The sequence below is a fragment of the Dasypus novemcinctus genome, chromosome 13, assembly GCF_030445035.2.
Source record: "Dasypus novemcinctus isolate mDasNov1 chromosome 13, mDasNov1.1.hap2, whole genome shotgun sequence".
Lineage (NCBI taxonomy): Eukaryota > Metazoa > Chordata > Mammalia > Cingulata > Dasypodidae > Dasypus > Dasypus novemcinctus.
Window position 1 is genome coordinate 101,885,606 of NC_080685.1, and position 25,014 is coordinate 101,910,619.

The following is a 25,014-nucleotide window of genomic DNA, read 5'->3' on the forward strand; positions in this document are numbered from 1 at the left end:
TTCTTTGCCATATTAACATTTACATCACCAACAATTACCGTAAGTGCTGGACACACACTTTCTAATTAAATTAAATTAATGTAATTGGCTTATCTCTACAGTCTTCGGTTTCTTACAACACTAATGGAGTCTTTAAACCACCTTTAGCATTTCTGAGTGTTTCCATATTTTCTGTACGTTTTCCTAACATATTGCTCCTTCCTCAGACATCCTTGTGCTACTTAGTCCACCAAAGGGCAACTGAAAACATCAGAAGAAAAAGGATCGAGAAGAAGAAAAACCAAGGGAGGATATTAAGGGGAAAAAAAAAAAAAAAGCAAGGGCATTGCAGTAATTTTTTTTTTGCTAAAACAATCTGGATTTGTAATTCAGAGAACTCTGTGGCTCACCACCATCTCCACCCCACTGGTGTTGCTGGAGAACAATCTGTAGAGACTGACGATCCCGTTGGGTTTCGCAGGGGCACTGATGTTGACCACTGCTCCCGTAGAAGAGACCTCATGGAACCAGGGGGCGCTGAGACCTTCGGGGGGCACAGGCCCGGTTCTACACCACATCCAGCTGCTGGGTGCTTTTCCCGCTGAATTCACTGCCCAGACCTCCAAAGAGAAGGCAAGACAGGTCAAAGGCAAGATACCCTCCGGCTGGAAAAAAGGTTGGCAACAGCCCAGCAACTAAAAAACAGAATGAGATAGACTTTGCTCTTGCAACCTTGCAATCATAAAGGACAAGCAGACTATTGCTATTTTATTTATATTTACTTTGTTTTATTTTTTGCCCTTGACTACCTCAACACCAAAGGAGTCAGTTTAGGAGCCCTAGTTTCAGAATTCAGCAGACTGATTTAAGCCTAATTAAAACCTGCTCAGCTCTGTGTGGGAAGTGGAGTGATTCTGTCAGCTTCTCCAAACTGGATGGATCTGCAGACTACATAAAACTCAGCAATTATTAAACACCGGTCCCCACCGAATCTGCATGAAAATTAAATTTTCCTTTCATCAAGGAGGGAATAAACATATGGAAGGATGTATAATCTTATTTATCAAGAACCATTTGTATAATTAAACACGAATATCCTAAAAGGTTGCCTTAGGTCGTCATTTGCATGAGTAAGTAATTTGTAGAATGTCAGGAACAATAGACAGAGTAGATGGATGTGTGAGTGTATAGGGTTAAATTAGGCCCAATAATAGCCAACTACACAGTGATCAATCAGAATGATAGATCTAAATGGCAATACAAGAAGACTATATGCGTGTTTAGGAGTGGGAGTATTCCTTAGGAAGCGTTCACGTCGTGCAAGTCTAACTTCAGGATATCTTTTCTCGTTTAGTACCTTCTACAAACAAGTAGAATCTGCATCAAGATTTTAAAGTCATGTCTGAAAAACGTGTTTGATTCTATAGTCCACATGTCTCAGGTATGCAGAGTGTTAAAAAAAAGCATGCAGAATGTTCAAAATGTGAGATATTTTGGATAATACTGTCAAAGAGTAACTTGCATTGAGACTTTAGTTTAGTTTTTATTTTGCTTTTCGCATCAATAATACCTTTGAGAGAAGAAACTGATTTTTAGTAGTTTAGGCCAACTTCCATCAGTGCTTCTGTACACATTTTGGCAGTCTTTGTGAAAGTAAAATTTCTGATGTTGAATTGCTTTCAGATTGCTGTCAAATGCAAATCTCTGGCACCTTGCTGATAGGATTGCCAGAAGCCGCATTTTTAAGAGACAACTAACCTACTTACATAGCAGAATCTGCTTTTTTAAAGATCTCAGATACATTCTCTCATTCATTTGCATAACAATCGCTCACATTTGTACAAACAGTACAATTTACAAATACTTTAACATATGTTAGCTTACTTAGTCTTCATAACACAACTTTATGAGGTAGGTGGAGAAAGTATTATAGGCCCTTTTTACAGTTGAGGAAACTGAGGCTCAGAAAATTTCATCTTCTTGTCCAAGGTGGCAGAAGTTAGTAGACCTGAAACTAGAATTCTGCTCTCCAGGGCTCTTTCCAATAAACTGCTCTTGACTCTGTATGGCATCCATCTAATAAATAAGATACTCAGGATCACAAAAAATGACTATGCACACAGACAAATACCTACATTTCTGGATTAGGTAGGGTGTCTAAAGTTCCAAGAACAGATAGGCTTACTCAAGTTGTCTCAGGTGATGGGGATTTGTTTGAAGGTGTGGCACAGGGAAGTTAGGCACAGGAAACTTTGATACCCAAGGGAGTGCTCTGGCTGGCGGCCTTCCCGGGAACTAGAGCAGGTCAGAATACTGCTGCAGCTTCTCTTGCAGTTCCCTCTGAAATGGCTATGGGGCATCTTTATGTTGCTTGGGGAGAGCAGATACAGTGCATTCCTGACGAAGAGGTCAGATTTCAGGCTGATTAAGGTTTCCTGGCTCCTCAGTCTGCCCCAGGCCAACCCCTTTAACTGCAAATATTTTGGGGGGTTTAGGGGGGTTTTTAGTACACAATGAGAGACAAGGTTTGAAATGGGAAAGGGATGAAAAAAAGGGTGTAACTATTGATAGCACATTATTTGCCAAGAGCAGAACTTCGGTTGGTGGTTTAAAGGCATATAAAATTTTAAAAGGGCCACAATGGATGGGGCAGAAAATAAGAAGGAATGTGCAACCAGTTATGATAAAATAAAAATTCCGCAAGTTGGCAATTAATTACTGAGCACCCATAGGAGACAGCAATAGGGTAGGCATGGGGTGTTGAGAGAAAGTGAGATGAAATAAGATAAAATTCATAGGAAGTCCTCAGCACGGCTCTGGCCCAGGGTTATGAACATTAACTTTTCTTTCATTTTTGAATTGGATGTAGAATAAAAAACACTATTAAACCGTTTTTAATGCTGATGTTAGCAGACAGGCTTAAACCTCACACTTTCCTGCATTTGTGAGCATTTACTAGGTGGATCCTGTTTCCAAAATATGATTTAACCCATGGCATATAAAAACTCTTGAGCCTCAATATTATAGTCTTTTACCTGTATTTCTTTATACATAGTTTCTTAAAAAAAACAACAACTAGGCAATTACAAAATACCCATTGCTAACGGAGAATGGGAACTTAGGTTCTAGCATCTTTTGTCTTTGATAGGAGGCCTTTGTTAGTACATTGCTATTTTTCTTACACTTTCTTTTTAGTATTCAATCAATTTGGGATCAAAATAGCATTCATATAAATCAACATGCTTATGCAAAGCAGGCTGAGCCTATTTACATGAACTACTCTGAAAATGAAAGCAGTTACAGTGAAAACTGGCTGAGATAATGAAGCATTATGGATTTCATGAAACTTACACCACAAAGCATTGCTTCTGTTACACCAAAACTACCAGAAGAAAAGGAAAAAGAATCTGTCAATAAAATTGCTTCCCATCGCACCTTCATATATCAAGGTAAAAATTCCTTTACCCCAAAATCACTGTGGATTTTTGTCTTTGCCCAGCTATACAAGAGATAAAGGAACTGAAGTGTAGCTCAGGATTCAGAGTAAAATCACTAATGATTATGTTTATGATTTCCACGAGGGAAACAATGACCCCAAGGTTTGGGTCTATCCTTATTTGTGGAGGGAAGAAGAAACAGTGATCTCAGAGGAGAAATTTTGAGCAGTGTGTTGTGATTTCTTTCTTTCTTTATTTTAGTTTTAATGAATCAATATAAAAATCCAGAAATGAAATACCTTGTGAACAGAGTTGCCTATTGTATCTCTCTCTGTCTCTCTATCTAATCTATCATCTCTCTGTGTATCATCTATCCACCAATTCACCTATCGGCCTGCCTACCTCCCACCTAACCATACCAATCCACCTGGTTTGCATCCCAAGATTCCCTCACATTGGCACTGGGTACATAAACAGAGCGTGTGGGCTAGGCACAAAAAGGAAGGGATATTATTGGGGAAGATAAAGAAGTCACACTCATGAATTCCTTAGTCATGAGAAGTAAAAAAAATAAGACAACCAACCCCTCAGCATTGTTATACTTACAGCATCCAGCCTAAACACATCTATATATTTTTTTTTACCATAAAAAATAAAGACAATTAAAACTTCCACTGTCACATATATTATTTGGATTGGAGGAGCACTCATACATACTCACACATACATACGTAATTATGACTACCTAAGTTAGAAATGCTCCTAAAGAATATGTTAGGACAGGTTGAGTTAGGGTGCTTTCTTCTCTAAGACTTCTGTTTCAATCATGAAAACAGTCACAGTGTAAAAATCTGTCATTAAAAAACCCTAGATTCAGTAGTTGGATGAACATAAAATAACTAAGATCTTTTAGCCACAAATTCTACACTTGATTAGCAAAATAGTGGATTAATACGCTGGTTTACATTCTGTTTTCAATCTAGTACATTTTTTAAAACAAATTTAACTTGTGACTATTACCATCTTTAGGCTTGTTGTCAGATGAAAAAGAACCAAATTGTTCTTTTATTTACTCTTTTCTCCCCAAAGGACTAATTACTACATGTTTTACCTTAAAAAATTAATAACATAGTGTCAGAATCTGCCACCCAGGTGCCAAAATCATATTATGTGGAAACAAAGGGTTTAGTCTTTTTTTCTCCCTTGTTGAAAACTGCCTCTTAGAATTTTCTTCCTCCAGAGTCAAAATATGTTTACTGTCACCAGGCTCATTTTGGGTGTTTGTAGGAGGATTTCCTGTGAGAGATACTGAGAATCTGCCTTTCCACCATATCCAGGTTATTCTTGTGCCCAATATGGTTTGAGAAATACAGAGAGCTATTCCCTGTAGAATCAGGTACAGAAAATCAGGCACTACCCATTTTCAATTTCTATTTGGGTTATCTATTTAGGGCTGTACTTTGCATTATCTTTGAAGTAATCAGTCATTCAAATAAGCATAGTGCGTGTATCTCTTTAAATATGTTACAATTGCAATCAATCATCACAGAGTTTATTATTGTGGCCACAGTTTCAAGCAAGACCAGAGTTCATTTACTTTACAGCACCACCACCTTGCCTCCTGGTTTCCACTTCTGGTGCAATTCCTTGAAACCCTGTTACCCAACTTACTGCCTCTAATTTTATTTACCTTGCAGATGAGATGGACATCATTTTAAATACTCTCAATTACTCTAAACACAACATTCGTCTTTCTGGTTTTATTCTAGGAGGAAAGCAAGAATATGTGGACAGAAACGTTTGTAATAATTTCTGTGAAAGAGAAGGAACCATCACGCTGTAGAAGATGGGAGAAGGGGAGATGTCTCAAAAATTCTCTTTCAGTGATGCCCCTTTGGTGCTTATATTAATCTACTAGTTATTCTTTAGTACAGTTTTCACATTTAACTGGAAAGTAGTTTTCATTTTAATACTTTATCTCATTCAATGGCTCATAGCTTTTTAAAATAACATTCCTTTGCATCGATACTTTCCAAATGCAGTCTTCATGCAAAGAGAAATTCTTGATAGAAATTGCAAGGGGGGATTCCTGATGTGTTCTTTTCTTCCTCATATCATCCAAAAACAAATTGCTCCTTAATTGTACAAGTATTTGTTAATTCTTTTGACTGAGGTAATGCTTCAAGTCTTGCTAAAACCAAGAGAATATATTTAATGACGCTTTCTATAACTACCAGCATCTAGCTGAATTTATTTGGTTTTCTATTTCCTACCATTTTCAATATAAAAATGGGAAAACAAGAATAATCAGATTCAGCTGGTGATCTTTTACAGAAAGTTTCTCATCTGTTGACTCCTAATATAAATGACAGTGACTCTCCTTGTCCTTGAAGCGATGTCAGATGTTGCTCTTTTCCCAGGCTACTTATTATAGAGTTGTATTGTAATTCTTACTCCCAGACGATTAAGGGATGGCCAAAATTTTGAGCTCTCTTCACTGTCTGTGATATTCTATGATATGCTTCCTTGTGGAATAATGACATTTTGATGAAAAAAAAGTATTTCAACAATTCTGAGGCTATATTCTTATCAAGTGACACGAAGGAGGCAACATCATTGTTTATAAATGCTGTTAAGTGTAAATATATTCAGATGACAATTCACTTCAGAAATGAACAAAAATCCAATATGAACAGCCATGCCAGCAATTAATAAGTAGAGTAAACAGGTTGCATGTTAACAGGCAAACAATTAAATTATTTGTTTCCTAGGGGCATGTAATGAGATTGTTTTCACATTCCCATGAGGGAGACAAATAGATATTAAAAAGGTCTCTCCAATACCTGTATTGGCTAATGCCAACAGTTAATTCAATGGATTCGATCAAATTCACCACTTCTTTCACTGCTCCTGATTTATGACTTTGGCTGTAGTTAGTCATCACTCATTGCAGTTTGCTCTCCAGTGCTCATAAATTATGCCTCATAAATAAAAAGATACAATCAAGGAAATCATATCAATTCATCTACAACCTTGGAGTATATTTTCCCATGGCACTCGCGCTAATGCCTTTTTAAAGGGTAGCTTGTCGTGGGTTTTGAATATGTTAGAATAGCAATATGCCAAAATGGGCTTTGCCAGAATTGTGGCTAAAAAAACTCAGGGCTAAGAAGAGAAGACAATAAATTTGAAATTGCATGATTACAAGATTCTTTATTTCATAAGCAGCACTGCAGTCTCTGTCATAAAGGAATAACTTGCTGAAAGCTATCTATTTAACTAGATAGCTATCTGATTTTCTTTCATCAATAGACTTTTTTCCCAGCATCTCTGCTTGCATGGTACTTGGCTGGATATATTACAGTTACTCTTTTGCAGATAGAGTACCTGCATTCCCAGCCCCTTTCCTCAAAAACCACTTTGGATCAGGCAAGATGGAACATGATTTTAATTGAATTCTGGGACCCAGGGGAAGAAGGGCATAAGAGGACATTGTTTTTCTTTCTACTAGCACTTTTGAAATTCAGAGATGTGATGCTATTAAAGAAACTACCAGGCATTTCCCTTGCTGGAAACGGGTGTTTTCTGCCACTACTGCTCAACACACAGCCTTGCCCTTTGGAGTCACTCAACGAATGTTTTTGAATATAACTCTCCTCTAAAGAATGAGGAAGGGAAAACTGGCTTAAATATTAGTGGAAGATACTGAATTGAACCTCAATTTACTTTTAGTGATAATAATGAAATGTTGTAATTTATCACATGTTGTTTTTTATTGCTGATATCTCCTCTGCCTGAGTGGAAACAGGAATCAGGCTTAAAAGTGGTTAGTGTGTTTCTGGAGCACTAATACTTTTATAAGTGTATTAGATGTGTTGATTTATTCAATCCTCCCAACAATCCTTTCTATTATTATCCCTCAGTTACATGCGAGGAAACTGAGGTACAGAGAATTTATGCAATTTAGTAAGGGATAAGACCCAGCTTCCAATACAGATGGGTTCTTATGGAAGCTAAGCTCTTTATTTCTATGTGTTTCCTTTGCCACATAAGGCCATTGAAGGTAGGCCTAGACACAACTTCCACATGTGGGATCCTGCCCTGGGCCTGCCATTGACCCTTATATGGGCTGACTGTTTCCGTACAGAAGAGCCCCAAAGCGAGATGATAGAAGTGATCACAAAAGTCACGGCATCCATCCCTGCTGCAACTTAAGCTTTCAACAGTGTTTTGTATTACACAGAGGCAAATATTATTAACGTTATTTTCCATACTCTTCAAAACATGTGAAAATGTCTTGAAATTCCAATATCTGAACTAAAACAATAAACTATACCCTGAATGATGTAACAGTGGAAATACATACTTCTCCTACAATAAGTTGCTGGAGGGAATTGAGATCGCAATAGTCAATTATGATTAGCATCTCTAGGAATGATAATGTGTTTTACCAGGTAAGACTATATATCATTCATTAATTCAACAGATACTGATTGAATCCTTAGTATGTACAAGCACTGTTCTCTGGACTGGAGGTACATCAGTGATCAAGGCTGGAGCTGACAATCAGTAAATAAGCACATAAAAAGTAACCAGTTACTATGTGCATTAGAAAGGAAACTATGAAGGGCGATATTGTAGAGAATGGCTGGGTTGTCCAGGAGGCACTCTTAGGAGGTGATGCTCAAGCCGGGAGGTTACAGCAAGGAGGAGGCCCGCTTAAGAAGGTCGGAGGTAGGAGCCTTTCAGGCGGAAGGAAGGACAGATATAAAGGCCCTAAGACTGGATTCTCAAGAAGGCTGAGGTGACTGGGTTTAGTAAGGGCAAGAGGGTGACGAAAAGAGGTAAAAGGCTTCTTAGAACAGGAGAGGCATTTGCCTTGTATGGGAAGCCATAGAAGAACTGCCAGTATGGGAAGGATTTTACCTGCTCTGAATTTTAAAAGGATAACTGGATACAGAACATTTTCTATGTATCTATATAGTAAAGGTTTGGTTTTATATGTGACCAAGTGACAATGTCCTGTCTTTTGAATTATCTCATTAATACTTGATAACAACCCTATCAAGGTAGGTCGTGGTAGGTCTTTTCATCCCAGTTTGTCATATTTGTAAGGACAATGGGGCTTAAGAGAGTTTAAATGATTTGCTGAGGATACAGAGCCAGGAAGTCATGCAGACCAGATTGCAATCCAAACCAGTCTTTGCAGGCCCAGGAGTCTATGCTCATGATATGGGTGAAGAAGCTGTGTGTTCAGCAGAACAGTCACTGGACTTGGGAATCTGGAAGCAGGTTTTTATCCCACCACTAAGCTGGGAAACTTGCTGTGCCACCTAGATCCCTCAGCTCTACAGAAAGAAGAACAATAGCCAGCTCACAGAACTACCTCAGGATTTTAAATGCAATTATGTTTCTATACATTTCTGAGGAATGGAATATGCATATAAATAATTCATAGTTTATCAAGATTTTGAAAGTTCAAGAGCTGTGCGCAAAAGCAACTGTGGAGTAGGACTTAAGAATGCAATCTTTGGAACCTGAATCACAATGTGCAAACCTGAATCACAATGTGCAAATTCATGTTCCTCCACTTATCAGCTCTGTATCCTTGGACATTTTCCCTAACCTCTCAATGCCCCAGATTCCTCACCTATAAAAAGTATTGGTAATATTATCTCAAATTGCTGTTATGAGATTAAAGTAATCAATGCATGTAAAGCTCTTAACATAGCCCTTAGCACATTGCAAGAGTTTTAAGTAAAGAACAGATAAGGCTCAAACAGTTGAGCTCCTACCCTCCACATGGAAGGTCCTGGGTTTGGCTCCCAGTACTTCCTAAAAAAGATGAGCAGATGCACAAAACAGACAAAATGAGCAGGCAGACACAACATTCAGGGAGCAAATGTGGCTCAAGTGATTGGGCACCCACCTCCCACACAGGAGGTCTCGGGTTCAGTTCGTGGTGCCTCCTAAAGAAGATGAGTGGACACAACAAGCAGAAACAAGGAGCAGACACAGTGAGCAGACAGTGAGTAGACAGACAAGGGAGTCTTCTCGGAAGGGGGAAACAAAACCTTCCCAGAATCCTGAATTTAGCCCCAATCTCTGTATCTTTCTTTCAGGTACTTCCCACTCCAGAGTGTTGAGGGTTAGAATAAATGCCTGACTTTTCAGAAATATTGCCCCTGCATCAGATTTTGTTGATTGGATGACATTCTTTCCTTTGCCTTATTATTAATTGAGATTTCTCAAAAGAGTCCCAAAGCATGAGCAAAAGGACATATCAGAGCAATTTAACAGATCGTTCAGAGAAAAGAATTTTATTTCCAGTTGCCATTACTAAGATAGGCATCAAGTAGAGAACTCCATGGTTTCCTAGATGCTTATAGGCATCTTAGTAATGATCAGATCCATCAACTGATAGATAAATCAATTAACACAAGGAAGTCTCAATTATCTTTTTAAAGACTTCAAATGAAGGTATCTGATTTTCTTAAATGTATTAACATTTTTGTTTGCACCTGTAGAGTGCACAAAACTTTTATTGTTTCATGTGGGCCTGGATATTTATTTAGAATTTAATAAATACATACCATTGCTCTAAGTACTTAAGTGCAATCCTCCTTTAAGCTTCCAGATTTACTTAGTAGTTTATCAATAATCATAGAGTGGCAAGCCAAAGCTTGTCAGGCAATCCTCCAGCCCAGAAAAGATTTTGCTGGGGAAGGCAGTATCACGTTAGGTGAGAAGAAGCACCAAGCTGAGGTATGGGAGATACGTGGGTTCCTCTCCATTTGCCTACAGATCCATTCTCTGTCCTCTCTGGCTTCTAGGTGGGTTTGAACAAAGGGAGGAGAGATGTTTCAGGTTGTTTATTTCCCCTGCTTCCTCTCCTTAGCACCACAGGTTTGGCAAGACTGCATTCCTTTTCAACGGACACAGCTTCTATGGGGAGGTCCCTCTCCCCTGGCCATAGTACTTGCTGGGTTCTGGGAACAGCTTCTTTCCCTTGTCCTTTTAGTCTTCCTGGGTACTTTGACATCCCTTGATGATTCTTACTCATACCCCCACTTCCATAAATAGTCTCTTCATTAAAACTTCTGCAAATATTTTTTTGAGAATGCCATCTGTTTCCTGCTGAGATCCTGACTGATACTGGGAAGAATATTTTGAATCATTATATGTATATCAATAACAATGGGTGGGCTGAGAGGAGCATTAGATCATAAAGATGGAGAGATGTAGAAGAGCATTTTTGTGAGACTGAAGAAATAGAGAAGACTCTGTGTCAAGTAGCTTTTTAATATCAAGGTTTCATCTCCATTATCCCCAAGCCCAGGTGGCCAGAGAGTGGACATGAGGGTTTGTCATGGAAACGGTGCTTTAACATGTTGTCCTTCTTCCACTCTGGGTCTGCTGTGCCAGCATCTAGATTTCTCCAACCCCTATGTCCACAGGTCACACTACCATCTCTATATCTTTATGGATACGTTATTCATGGATGCATTTCTTTGTCTTATCAGCTACATGTTCAGCTCCTGAGGGGCAGAATCTATGTTTCTTAGCCTCCCGACCCAGTCCTGGTAACTAGGAACATGTATTTGAACATGGTGTGTCACGATGACTGATTATTCAACATTCAACTTATAGCAGAAAGGTAAATAAAATGCTTTTCATCCTTTTCTAGGTGTTTTTACAGAACCTAAGCTTCAGGTGACTTTGAGGGAGGCTTCACTTCCATGGCCATCTCGCTGCTCCACGGGAACAGAACTCTGCCTTGGGTGAAGAGGTACGAAGGCAGGAATTGTACATCATTTACAATCAGTTGGAGAAAACTCGGTTGTGTTTAACGTTTTATGTCCAGCAAACAAAACTTCTAACACAGGGATCAATATCAGCTAAAGTGAAATATAAATCTGGGTTTCATCAGCATGAGAGTGAGAACCAACCCATCTTCAGATGAATAACTTGTCTCGAAGGCAACATAAATATTGCCAACAATAGAAGCTTAGGAATAGAGTCCTAAACGATGCCACAAGAGACAGAAAAAGAACAAAAAGACATACACACTTGTGAACTAGAGTATGCCCCTGAGTGTGCTCATAGACACAGGAGGAAATGCTCTTCTGGTGGAACAAAATGCCTGATCGCAAAAAATGTCTCTGGCCCAGTGGCAGAATTCAGTTTTCTATTCATGGCAATGACCTGGTGGCCGTCAGTCTAAGCTGCAGCACGCCAGCCCTAAAGTTTTAGAACAAATGCACGGCCTGACTCAGACAATATCAATAAATCATTTAACACCCTTGAGCTGGGGAGGTGGGAGCTTAGTTCTTAAGGGAGAAACTAACCAAACAAAAGCCTCCATGCTGGTCAGAAATACGTTAGTGAGATTAATACCTAATTAAATGCAAGTCCAAAACCAAACATCAAACATGTTCAATAAGTTTTCTCTAAATGTGATATAGAAAACGCTTAGGAGAGAGACACGGTGGATAGGAACAGAAAAAAGCAAAAGCAATTTGAAGCAAGTAACTAATCACAGATACCTAGAATCAGACTATCAGAATTAGAAGGAATCTTAGTCATGGTTATGTGTGCAAATAACTATTTTCATGATCAAAGAGGTGGCAAGGACAAAGAAGGTTGAACTGTCCAGTTGAAAGGGCATCACACCTGCAGAGCCCATTCTGCTCTTATTAGAGATATATTCTAACACTTTATTAATGACTCATGGAAGTAGATAAAACAATTCTCTTAACCTGGTTCTTTCCCCTCCCGATAGAAATAAAGAACCGTTTCCTTCTAAGCTGTTGGGGTGGGGTGTGGGTGTGTGGACCTGCTAGATACACAAGATATTAATGTTCTAGCTCTCAAGGTATGCCCATTTTATGAATGAGAAAACTGAGGCTATGAGAGGTGAAATAACTTGCCCAAGTTGTGTGATTTTTATCTGAGTTTCCTCATCTGGAAAACAGGATGATCGTGAGCTTCCAGTGTGAAGTATTTCACAGGTGTAGAGTATTTGTCAGAATGACTGTGCATATAGTGTACTGAGCAGCCATTGTTTCTGCTTGAAAGCTTTTCCCACGAAGCCCTGACAGTGGCAGGGGCACCTTGACCAGGGCTGCTAAATCACCACTCACCACCCTCTTGTGGTCAGGAGTTGGTTGGCACAAAGGCACGTGGTCCAAAGAGGGTCAGTCACAGCTTGTTCCTGGTGGGCTAAATGGATTTTGGGAGAGAGAAGTCCTCTTACCACCCTAAGGTAGGAGGCTAATAATTACTATTTTTTGTGGTTGTGGGGTTACTATACATGAGGTACTGACCTAAGCACTTTCACATGCTGATTTTTAACCTCAATGTAAGCCTATGAGGTTGGTGCCAGTTTTACCCAAGTTTTAGACAAGGAAATCAAGTCACAGGGAGAGTTTGGATTTGAGAGTGCCAGTAGTTATTTTCTCTAAGGAGTTGGCACCATTTCCTATGTTTTAGGAAATTCCTTCAGGCCCCTTCCCACATAGGTGAGTAGAAACAATTTGCTTTCCATTTAAGGTACTTTGGGTTTTGAAAACTTACAGAGATATACACATAATACTTTATTGATGATTTGAGATTTCCCAAGCTGGAAGGACAAAAAATGGGGCTCTTATGTGTAGTAAACTAAATAAAGTTGGTTTATTATTTTTTATATTTCTATTTTATAATATATTTATGATTTTTTACATAAATTAGTAAATAACTAGATTTCAATAAAAGATACTACTACTGGTATGTCAGTGGATCCATTTTGGTGCTGGATTACCATATAACCATCTATTGCCTCGAGTTGTTCTTATATATTCACTTGCATTGATACAACTTAAAGCTAAATACTATCAGAAAACTCAAATTGCTTTGGTTCAGACTTTCTTCTGTCAGATTTTTAGAACTGAATATTAGAAAGGACAATAGAGAGAAGATAAGGTTTTGATCAGATGGTTTCAATGTACTGGTTAGAGCTTAACCCTACTTTAGGCCCATAGAATTTTGATAAAGGGAGCTTTTCTTTACTGATGAGGAAAGGCCCCAATGGTTTAATTTGCTCATAAATTTTGAAGTAGGGATAGAAAAGACTAGAAACAGACATCCCTTCTCCATCCCCCTTCTAGCACAGCATCTCCAGCTGGGCAGCCTTTGGTCCCATGGCTGTAGAGAAGGCCTTTGCAGCCATCTTCAGCCAGCGTCTTTGGCAGTAAGAGCAAGGAATCACTGTTCTCCTTCTCCACCCTTCCTCTGTCCTCTTCTAGGTACATTCTCAGACACAATTGCTTGGAGATGGGGTTGGTCCACTAGAAAGTGTCAGGCTGCCATACCTGGGGGGGGCTCCCCCAGGACCAGTCCAAAGATATTGGACCCACCCACGAGTGAGTGACAGGTCCCTTCCGAGGTTGACTTGCTGCTTCTCGGCTGCCCACCACGATGGCACCAAAGTCTCCAGGGACCCTGAGTGTGAGGAGATGCTTATCTCAAAAATCTGTCAAGGTGGGGATACTTCAGGGACAGCAGAGTCAGGCGACGGGGAGCCATGAGAGCAAATCCGTGGTGTCCGAGTCTCAAGCCCGAGTATGAATGTGTGTGTGGGGCAGTTCTAGGTGGAGCCTTTCCTGGGACCCACTGACACATTCTGTGCCCAGGACCACAGAGTCAGCCTGGTGGGATAAAACAGACATTTCTTCCCCTCTTTTCCTGCACATTTTCACTGGGGAAAGGCTGTCTTGTGGGCATGTTTTAGGACACCCAGCAGTGTCCACTTCTCTCTGTTCCTGTCTGGGAGGGAGTGGGGCTCCTCCACGATGGCTCACAAACACAAGGGGGGGTCAGCAGGCAGAGCATCTCCCTCCTCAGCCAGGGCATGAGACCCACTGGCCCTGGGGAAATGACGCCCACTGGTGAAGCGGACCTCGCCCGTTTTCTCTATGTGGGTAAAACGTCTTTCCATCAGAGCCTGGGCGAGGTGTGCTTTTGCCGGGTTGGATCGAGCTGACATCTCTGAGGTGTCTCCCCATCTGACTGACAAATATGTGTGCACACTTACTGGGGCCCCTGCTCAGCCTCAGTTCCCTCCCTGCAGGCTGAAAGAGACAGCGTCATTTGGAGCAGACTTCAACCAGGTCCCTATCCGAGGCCTGCGGGAAGACTTCTTGTCTTAATTTGTTGGCTGAACAATTAACGTTCCCCATATAAAACTTAGAGGTTTATACTGGTATATATTACTACAGCTCAATTTTTGAGAGGGTTGAAAAATGAAATTAGTATTGTCTGTGGAAAAATATTTTGGGATTTGCAAATAATCTGAAGCTCAGCAAGCCTGCCATCTCCACTTATGGAAAAAGTCAGCTTCCTAGAAGAAGAATTTCTTTAAGGATAGATGCATCTCAATGTACAAACCACGCGTTTAGAGAGTTGTTTGAGAATTTGGTTTTGGTGAACTACGGTGTATTTTAAATTCACTGAGAATGCTTGTTCTCTAATGAAACCCTGTACTGTATCACTCTGTAAAGTCACCCAGCCTTGTGCAATAGGAAAAGTCTTCCTAATCCCTTGGATTCTTAATTTCGGATCTTACTGGATTTATTAAAGCACATCCTTCAGAATCTGATCCTCCAGAATCCCAGAACTTTCAAAGCTGGGCTGAAATGCATCAAACTAGAAAAGTCCCCTATTTTAAATGATAGTGTTGTTCCCACCACCGAAGACCAGGTTAGAAACAAAACAAAACAACAACAATGACAAAAATCAAACAAAACCCATGAGGAAGAATAAGAGAAACTGTTTGATTAATTGAGACATGAACTTCCCAGATTATATATCTTGTCCGGTTCTTGCGTTTCTTACTAAAACAATAGGACTCTTTCACAGGAGTGTTGAAGGAAGCCACGGATAGGACCAGGTAAATAGGCTGCTCATCAGTTATCATCATGTCAATTAAGCACTTGTGGGCACAGCCTTCACTTATTTAGGCAATCAGTTTAGGACAGTTGAGAACAGCGATTCTCAACCCTGGCTGCACATTAGAATCACCCGGGGACCTTTTCAAACGCACTGATGCCTAGACCCATCCCAGAATCAAAGCCACAGGGGGATAGGGCCTGGGCACTGAGAATATTGTTAAAGTTCCCCAGGTGACGCTAATGTGCAGTCAGGGCTGAGAGCCACTGATTTAGGAAATCACCACTTGAAACAATGCCATACCCTCCGGGGTAGTATTTCTCAAATAGTAGGTTGAGGACCAGCTAAATTGGCTCTTTAAAGATCCAGATTGCTGAGACTCCCCTTCCTCCCAGGAATCTGCACTTCTCATAAGCTCTTTGGGTCATCCTTTTGTACCCTAAACATCAGGAACCACTGCCTTTGGGGGGTTGCATATTGAAGAATTACTGAAAAATTAGAAGGTGCCCATAATGTCATATGACTTTTGCCCATCTTTATGCAAGCTGGTTACTAAGCTGATTATATGAGTTGCTGTGGAAGAGAGGCATTTGCTGGTCCTGATCTTCCATGATTTTCTATCGTGTTTCCCTCTCTCAGTGAAAACCAATTTCTCCAGGTATCTCCTGGCACTGCTGCCCATCCAGGCTTATCCACACTGTCTTCTTTTCCCTCATAGCTCAACTGCTGGCCAGCTGATCTGAATTTACTTAGACTAAGGAATGCTGCCTTTTCTTCCAGCATGTAAACTAAATTTTAGCCGTTGTCTCCAATGACTTGACTCAAAACCAGAAATGAACATGATGCCATCAGCAGCGTAGGAGGGCAGTAGGGAGCTGCATCTGGCTGCATCTGGCACTTCCCAGCCACTCCGTGTGGATGCCCACCTGCCCAGCTACACCCAGCACGGCCCTTCTGATTTACTTCCGCACATCTGGACGGCTTCCTAGTTCTGTTCTTATTCGGTACAGACATGTGGATTACCTAAAAAAAATACAGTCCTCTGCAGAAAGTTTGAATCACTGTCAGGTGTTGGGTGAACAAATGTCTAGGACAATGGAGGTGCTTTCTGAAAAGCAACTTGCTGCTGAAGTACCCCTTATCTAGGTTTGAGAGCAATGCAAATTAATCTCTAAGACAAAATATTCTTTGTTCAAAGGAAATCAATTCCCTTTAGTCTACTACTTCCTAAATGACATGTGGAATTTCTCAGGGTTTGTATAGACTGAGCATTTACACAGGCTAAATATATCCAATATTTATAATATTTATTGTAATATATAATCTATACTTTTCAAAATATCTTCTTCTGTAAGAGCTGGGCCTGTGGGTTAATAGGCTAGGTTTCTTTTTTTTTTTTTTTTGTCCTTCATGTGTTGTAACAATACAAATGTGTATTTGAGATCAGTTGGTATGAAAACCAAAATAAATACTTTTGTTTGGGTAGAATGGATTTGGAGAAGAACATGACACAGAGCCAAGACTCCCACTGAAACGTGGGTCTGTTAGTTCTTGGTGGGAAAACTGACTAGATGCATGCTTGGAGTTTAGGAGATGGGGCTGAGACATCTACAGATCACGTGGACAACTGTTTAAGCCAATGAGACAGAAGAAGGCCAAAAAACTGTAATTCCCGGTTTGCTCTCAGTACCTCTGGGTCATTTCGATTAGTCTAATTAGAGGCCAAATATTTCATGCTGATTCCATTGAGCTCTCTCACATAAGTGTGTTTTTATTCAGAAGGGAGACTAGATAATTGAGGACAGAGGGGTCTTTGATAACTTGACGCTTTTCAGTAAAAATAATGAGAAAAGAACAAAGGATGACCACGGAGGTTCTGGCTATTTCTAACAGTATTCGGTTTCCAACTGTGGCATCAATAGATATTTTGTTCCTTCTTGACATAAATAATCCTCACCCAAACCCTTGGCACCTGGTGTTTTTTAAAAATATTTTTTTCAGATTTTAGAAAGGTAATATAAGGCATATACTGTATATTTTGTAAAAACCCCCAGCAGTATCTGGGTAGCCACCTTGCAATAAAATATTTCTGCAGAAAAACAAATATTCACATTAAGTGTGATAAATAAATACTATAAATACTCAAGTCTGCTCAGATGAGGTTTTGCTGGCAAATAAATTGTGCCAAACTTAGCAAAAACCTTTGGTCTTTAGAGAATTTTTTAGATTTAGAACTTCAGATAAGGGATTTATATCTATTTATTTCTCCAAACCATTTAGGAATCTATTTATATTTTCAATTTTCAATTTTCACTAAATTCTTTGCGTCATTCATCCCATCCACTAATGCTCTAAAACCTCTTCTTTAATGCTCAAAACATTACATCTATTTTTTCTTACTCATTGATTTGGTCACCGCACTCCTGGTGACTTAGTGCTTTTATTATTTGTGTTATCGTTAACTTTTTAAGACTCAGTTTCCTCTTTTAGAAAATTACACTTAGATATGTGTCTTACACTGAGAAACTGTTACAATAATGGGCAAGCTCCCTTTAACAGCAAGCAGGAGAAACTCATTCTGACTTAAGTAAGCAGAATTTTGGGGGAGGATATGGAATTAAAAGAACAGCTGAAGGGATCAGGAAAGCTTTTGGACTGAAGTGAAGAATATTTCATCAGGACTTCTCGCCTCTACCTTTTTTCATTCTGAGTCACTCTGCTGAAGCTCAAGCCCCAGAGAAGTTTGATGGGCTGAGTGTGACACCTGGCACTTTGACTGGCACTCCCACCAAGCCTGAGTAAGGGGTAGGGGGATCATCAACCCAGGTAACGGGGATGCTATTACCAGAAGAATGCAAATGGCCACCAATGGCAAAACAAAGTAACAAACCTAACAGAAGTCCTCTATAGATCTCAAAGAGTATTTTCGAACTGTTTTCCTGCATCCCCCTTTTAGGGGTATGCAAAGTCCTACTGTTTTAACCATCCTTATATACAATTTACTTCATCCCTATGTGCAGAGTAGTTACTTTGCTCTAGACATCTCTCAGCACTCTCTGTCTTTCATGCCCATAGGGGCTGGAGTTGTTTGCCATTAGTTTTTGTTTTGGCTTGCCACAATTAATGAGTTGTTTTCAACGTGGTCTTTTAAGAAGGGATATTTCCTACCAAGGCAACAATGACAGAGGGAAGAAACTGCTTGATCAATAGCAAATGCAAATAACCTAAAATCTACATAGGAATAATAAGCATATATCACATGGATCAAGGACCAAGAAAACGAAGAAGGCAAATGAATATTGGTCTTTCCTCCCTCTTGCAGTGCTTACAATTTAAAAATGAATATTATTATTAAGTCCTGTGTTTCCTCAAGTGGCTTCACAAATTGCACGCTATTTGTACCGGCAATCTCAGTTGGGATTGTTGGTGATATACATTTCTTACCTGATACTCATACTCTGTGAAAGGCAGTAGTTCAGAATCCATAAAGGAACTTGAACTTCCATTATAGGTTAGCACTACATCTGATTTTCCAGGCTGAGTTGCTATTTGTCTTCTGTACAATTCATAATGTAAAACTTTTCCATTTGGCCAAAGTGGTCCTGTCCAATAAAGGGAAGCAGTGGGCTGGAATCCTCCTGGAGCCGTCCGCACCTCTAGATGGGGAGGACGTTGCATCTGAGGTGTGATTTCAGGGGTTTGTAAAAATGTCCAGTCACTTGACACACATCCCAGCATGGTGCAAGCTTGAATGCGTACTTCATACCTTTAGGATACAAAGCACATATTACCTATTATCAGCAAAATAGCTTTTCATGGGAAAAATCTTTAAAAGTCTATTTTTTGGAAAAAAAGAGAAAAGGAATAAGTTCACATCTTTTCTAGAACTGGACCATTTTAAAGAATAAGGGTCATATTTCCTGGGAAGCTTATATTTTAAATTGTCCTGGTTTTCCAAACTAGAGGAGTGAGTCTCATTTGTTTGGAAAGGGTGGGAACAATTCTTCCCCATAAATAGGAATGTCTGAATAAATAAACTCTCCAGATTCTTTGCAGCGTGGAAATTCTGGTACTCTGAAGAATTGCTTATAGCAAGAAGAGTGCATACCTCATGGAGGATGTACCTGTTTTCCATAGCCCTGGGCTCCTCCTACCTCTGCAGCCAGGGCTAAATGATTCCCAGGAATGGTTCCAGGTCATGAAGTAACAACGTGGAGTTAAGGTGTCAGTGATAATAAATCCCTTCACCTGATACCTGACATCTTCAAACAGGCTCTCTTACACCACACAAAGATCTTTGGGGGCCAAACTTAACCCAGCCACACACTAGATTATCAATCACGGAGACACCTTATCTCCATCCAGTTAAACTCAACCAATCAATTATGTTTTGCCTCATAGCTGGTCTCCTGCCTCTCTTTCCACAGCAGGGACTTTACTCTTCCAGCAAATGAGACTGTTGCCAGTTTTAAGTGCCTATGGCTGCAAATGAGAGCATTTTTATATTTGTTCTCCATGCTCTACTGATTTTCTGACACCCCAATTTTCCCTCAGACACTCAGCCGTCTCCTCTCTCCCTTTATTTTTGTTTTTGTTTCTGGACTTTCCCCATTCTACCTTTCTTCCTCAGTCCTTTAACCACTGCTTTCTGTTCGCTTGCCTTCTTTCTGTTTTACCTTTTCTCCTTCTTAATTCCCTCTCTCCATTCCTTTGTGGCTTCCTCCCCCCTCTTCCCTCCTTCCCTGTCCTCTCATGCCCATCTCCTCTTTGTCCCACCCTCATCCTCTCACCAAGCCGAGGCCCAGCAGTATCCGAGGGGCTGAGCCCTCTGAAGAGGTTACCAGCTTACGGGGCAACAAATCCACAGCTGCATATGGCAGACCTGACCTCTAAGCAATTCCATGAAGTCAATTTTGATTGTCCAAATTTGGATTCTTCATTTCCTGGATTATCTGTGGTAGTTTTAAATTCTGGGTCAGATTCCTTCTGCTACTCAGGATATTCCCAGGCTCTTGATCCTACTGACCAGTTAGGGGTTCCCTTAGGAGCATATCCTAATTTCCAATATTCAGCAAACACTATTCTGCTAAAAAAAAAAAGTACTTTATGAACTCAGACTTTAGATAGAAGAGATTTAGGGGTTTATTTTGTTTTATATGGTCAATATCATATACATCTTCAATTAGGATGGGTAATGAAGAGACATCTCTCATAATCTTAAATATCATTGCTAAGTTTATCAGATAAATCCTTTTGTTTTTCAGTCCAGAAAAAGTGTCCTTCTTACATCTAGAATAATCTTTTCTACTCCAGAAGTCTTTTTTTTTTTTGAGGTACCAGGGAATGAACCCGGGGCTTTGTATGTGGGAAGCCAGTGCTCAACCACTGAGCCACATCGGCTTCCCTGAGCTGTTTTTTTCATTTGTTTTGCTTATCGTTTCTGTTTTTCCAGGAGGCACCAGCAACCGCACCTGAGACTTCCTATGTGGGAGGTGGGTGCTCATCTGCTTGAGCCACATCAGCTGTCTAGAAATTTTTTTAAAATAAAGGTTTTCAAAGGGGAGAAAATGATGTTGTTTTTTTTAAAAAACTTGTAGGCATCAGTCAGGAAAGAGGAAGCCAGCATAAAATGTGCAGCTCTGCAGCTAAGGTATTTTTAATCCCTGAACCAGAGTAAGATAGAAGCCAACCCACATACCATGCGGTTTAGCTATGGTGGATACCTGCAGAAGTTTTAATTACTGTTTAATATTTAATATGATCTTAAATAATTGTCATAAATGGATGCATAAGACCATGAATGTCTCATTTAAACAGCACTATATATCAGGGACAATTGTAGGAGGGATCTAATCTACACATCGGTAGATTACAATAATAGCTGAATTTTACACTCGGTGGTTGGAAATCAACACTCTTTAAGCCTTTAATATTTTTAAGTGGGTCTGCTCATTTTACTAAATTTTAAGCATAAAATGCCTTTAATTGCTCATCTTTCTGGAGATTAAGTTATGTTGAATGTGGTTGGAAAAAATGCCAAACAATTCTCTAGACTATGGCAAAGGGGGGTGGGGGGTGGTAAGATTCCTTTGTGTGAAGAACAACACGGCTCCAGCAGGTCCGAGAGCCCAGAGGGCACTGCTGAGAAAGCCTGAGCTAGCAAGTGACATCACCCTAAGAAACCATGAGATCTGCGCTGGGGTAATTCTGGGGGGGGGGGGGGGGGGGCAAAAATATGGTCAGAGAAGCACCATTATTTCTGGAAGAAATACTGAATTCAATAGAATGGGCTCACCCCCCAAAAAACATTTTTTGTTTTTCGGCTGGAAACAGCTGTCACCGATTGAGACTTTTATCATACTTTAAAATAACACTTCATTTTACCCACAGCCTGGGTCAGATGAGCACACTGGGGCTCTATGAACTATCCAGGGGTCTGCAGGTTCCCAAGAGGACCGAGAACCAGGGAACTGGCCCCATCTCTGCACAGCTTGGTCCAGACACCAGTGAATCAGTCACAAACGTTTCTGAAAAACTGACCGTTGAAATGTCACCGGCAAGATTTCTGCCCTCCTGAAATCATGCAGCCAGGCTTTGCCTGGGTGAGAATGAGCTTCATCCACCACTGAGGGTTAAGGTGACAGGTGATGGAGTCATCCACCCATCTCACTTTATTTTTATGGGTAGAACTGACCTAGTGCTCACGTGAGAGGAATGACAGTGGCTTGTTCGCTCAGAACGCAGTTGGCCGCCTACCTGTGAGAAGGTTTTAGCTGCTTTACTATGAATGACAGTGTACCAGAAGAATCACGAGTTGTATTGACAGGTGTGATTTTTGCTTCTCTTTCCAGCAGCTCACGGGTGAAGAGGGTATAGCTGACGATATCGCCATTTGTCCTCACTGGAGGGTCCCAGCTCACTAAAATCTCGTGAGGGCCCCTGGCCTGCAGTTTCGGAGGTTTCATCCCTGAGGGCGCCGAGGGGCTAGTTCGGTCTTTGACCAGTGGACTCAAAATACCACCTTGGCTGTTGCTGGCAGACACGGTGTAGCCGTATTCCACCCCGGGGGTGACGATGAAATCATGGTAGTGAGTTTCCAGGCCAGTGTAGATGATGGTTCCATCTCTTCTCAGTTCATAACTTCTGATTTGGCCATTCGGGTGTTTTGGAGGTTTCCAGGTGATCTCTATTGATTCCGAGCCTGTGACTTGTAATTGTGGAGGGTCCATGTTCTGTGGTGGGGCCTCCAAAGTCCAGGCAGATTTAGAGGCACCAGCTGTGCAGCCTCCACTGGTGCAGGCTGCTAGGGAGAAATTAAACTGAGTATAAGGCTGCAGATGAGAAACCAGCAGGGAGAGGCTCTGTCCAGCATGATACTCCTTCCCATCAACTCTTAGTAGATACTTAGTGATCCTCCCATTTTGAACTGATGGTGGGGACCAAGATGCATTTATCTGAGTGGCACTGACCGTCCAAAGAGCTGGAGGGCCCACGCCTGCGGGAGCCGCCTCAAGGGTTTGGATGCTGGCGGGTCTGCTGGTGGAGCAGCCTGCACTTGTGCAGGCTGTGACCGCATAGCTGTAGGTGGAAAAAGGAAGCAGGTCTTTATCGGTATAATTAAACGTCATGGCATCAAAGCTGCAGGGATAGAGTATGCCGTTCCTTTGAAGCCCATAGGACTGGATGATTCCGTTAGACTGTTCTGGTGGCATCCAGGAAATCAGCAATCTTTGGGGATTCCTAGACACATAGGATATCTTCGGTGGAGAGAGACCCTCTGGAGGCGCTTGTTCTGTCCTTACCGTAGTCCAAGAGCTAGAGGTATGGCCTGCTGAATTCCAAGTGCGCATTTTATATTCACACCGCGTCCACGGCCGCAAACCTGTATCGTTATACACAAATGTATTCCTTTCTGTATTATATTCTGTAAAAACAGTTTCCTCGCTGGCCTGGCTTGTCTGGTTTCCCTGAGCATTTCCCTCGAAGCACCGGCGAATCACTTCGTAGCGAGTTATCCTCCCATTCGGGTGCGCAGGCTCGGACCAGCTCAGCTGCACGCTGGCGGGTCTCACGCCCCGGGCTGCAGGAGCCGCCTGCCAGGCGGGGGGCGCCTCGCCCGTCCACAGGGGCTGCGGCGCCGAGCGGGCGCAGCCTGCCCTGGTGCAGGCCTCCAGGGTCAGCGTGTAGAGGGTGAAAGGGCGCAGGCGTCGGAAGAGGAACTGACGCTGCAAGCCGGTGTACTCCAGCACGCCCTCCCTGAGGATGCTGTATCTCTGCAGGCAGTAGGGAAGCAAGCAGAATTGGTAGCGTCAGATTCCTCGGTGTAGCTACTTCACCTCTCTCCGCCGCCCCCCCCCCCCCGCCCCCCATTCCTCCTCTTGGAACCTCTAATCCAGCAGAAGCATTCTGATATTAATGTTGGAATTAACATCAGGTCCACAGAAAGGACAATGTTTTCCTTGCCTTTTCTTTTTCTTCCTCCCTCCCTTAGGTTTTATAATAGCTAAACATTTATTTTAAAAGGAAGTACTACTGAGTCTGATTCTAACTCAGAATCAGTGCTCATGGAGTTTCTCTGTTTTTCTTTAATTAGGGAATATCATTCAAACCCCTTATTTAATAGATATGAAGTACTTCTGGTCTCATTGCAAGTAGGGTAAAAAAAAAAGGCCTATCAAATTGTCCATCTCCCCTGATATCTTCTGGGAAATGGAATGAAATTACAATGCTTAATCCTTTGTAGCAGGATGCTAAGGCCAAAAAAATTCTATGTGTGTGTGTGTCCACATATACCTGCACCTGTATACATATACCTATATTAAACACATATACACATATAAAGATATAAACTTTGATGACCAGAAGGTGGAAGAAAAACTGCCCTGTTTTCTCTTGAAAGCCATGGAAGAATGGATGGCTTCTTTGGAGCAAAGTATCTTTTGTTCTGGGGAAAACCATGAGTGATCACTATACAAATGTAGAAGAAGTTTTCATTGTTCTTTGGGAAAAATGAAAAGTACCTTAACTTGAATGTAGGTGCTTTTGAGTAGTGGTTTCTTACTCTTTTCCTGACCTCACACACCTGAGAGGTATGACACACTGCTGCAGCTGTTGTGACACCTATGATAATGACTCTCAAGAAGAACAGGACACATAGAATCCCTTGGGAGGCATATCTAGTTTGAAACATTCCCACAAGTCATTCCTAGAAAAACAACTCAGACTGGACTGTTGATATATTTTAATGTTATTTAAATTAAATAGCTTAAACCTTTGGAAATCTACTTATGTTGTCTTATTGTATTTTGCTGTGATTTTCTTGTTGGGGTCCCAGGGCAAGCCCTGGGAAAAGGGACTAGGGGAATCTTCTGAAAGGGCTTAGATTCTTTAATCAACTCCCAAGCCTCTATGACTCTCCTGTCCCTCTCTCTGCCCAGATATTGACCTGGCAAATATCTAACTAGAATTAAGTTCAGCTCTCTCTACCCAAACTCCTAGCTGGGTTTGTAGGAAAAAATCCAACCATGCTGACTGGTTTTCCTTTACATTTTTTACTATAACTTTTCTCCTTGGAATCTTGCTCGATTCCCCCATACATTTGCTTTCTCACCTTTCCCACTGACAGCCAACACTCTCCTTGCTCCCTCACAGTTGTTGATGTAACCACATA

The 25,014-nt window shown here is 41.0% G+C and overlaps 1 protein-coding gene across 1 annotated transcript in view; it reads right to left on the minus strand.

The window, feature by feature from the left end:
• Positions 1-25,014, minus strand: part of USH2A (usherin) — an 838,570-nt gene that overhangs the window by 24,555 nt on the left and 789,001 nt on the right. Inside the window, exons 62-64 of the mRNA XM_058275221.2 lie at positions 22,101-23,617; positions 18,789-19,110; positions 390-599 (exon numbers count right to left, since the gene is read on the minus strand). Coding sequence (XP_058131204.1) covers positions 390-599; positions 18,789-19,110; positions 22,101-23,617 — 2,049 coding nt within the window. The remainder of the gene's footprint in view (positions 1-389; positions 600-18,788; positions 19,111-22,100; positions 23,618-25,014) is intronic.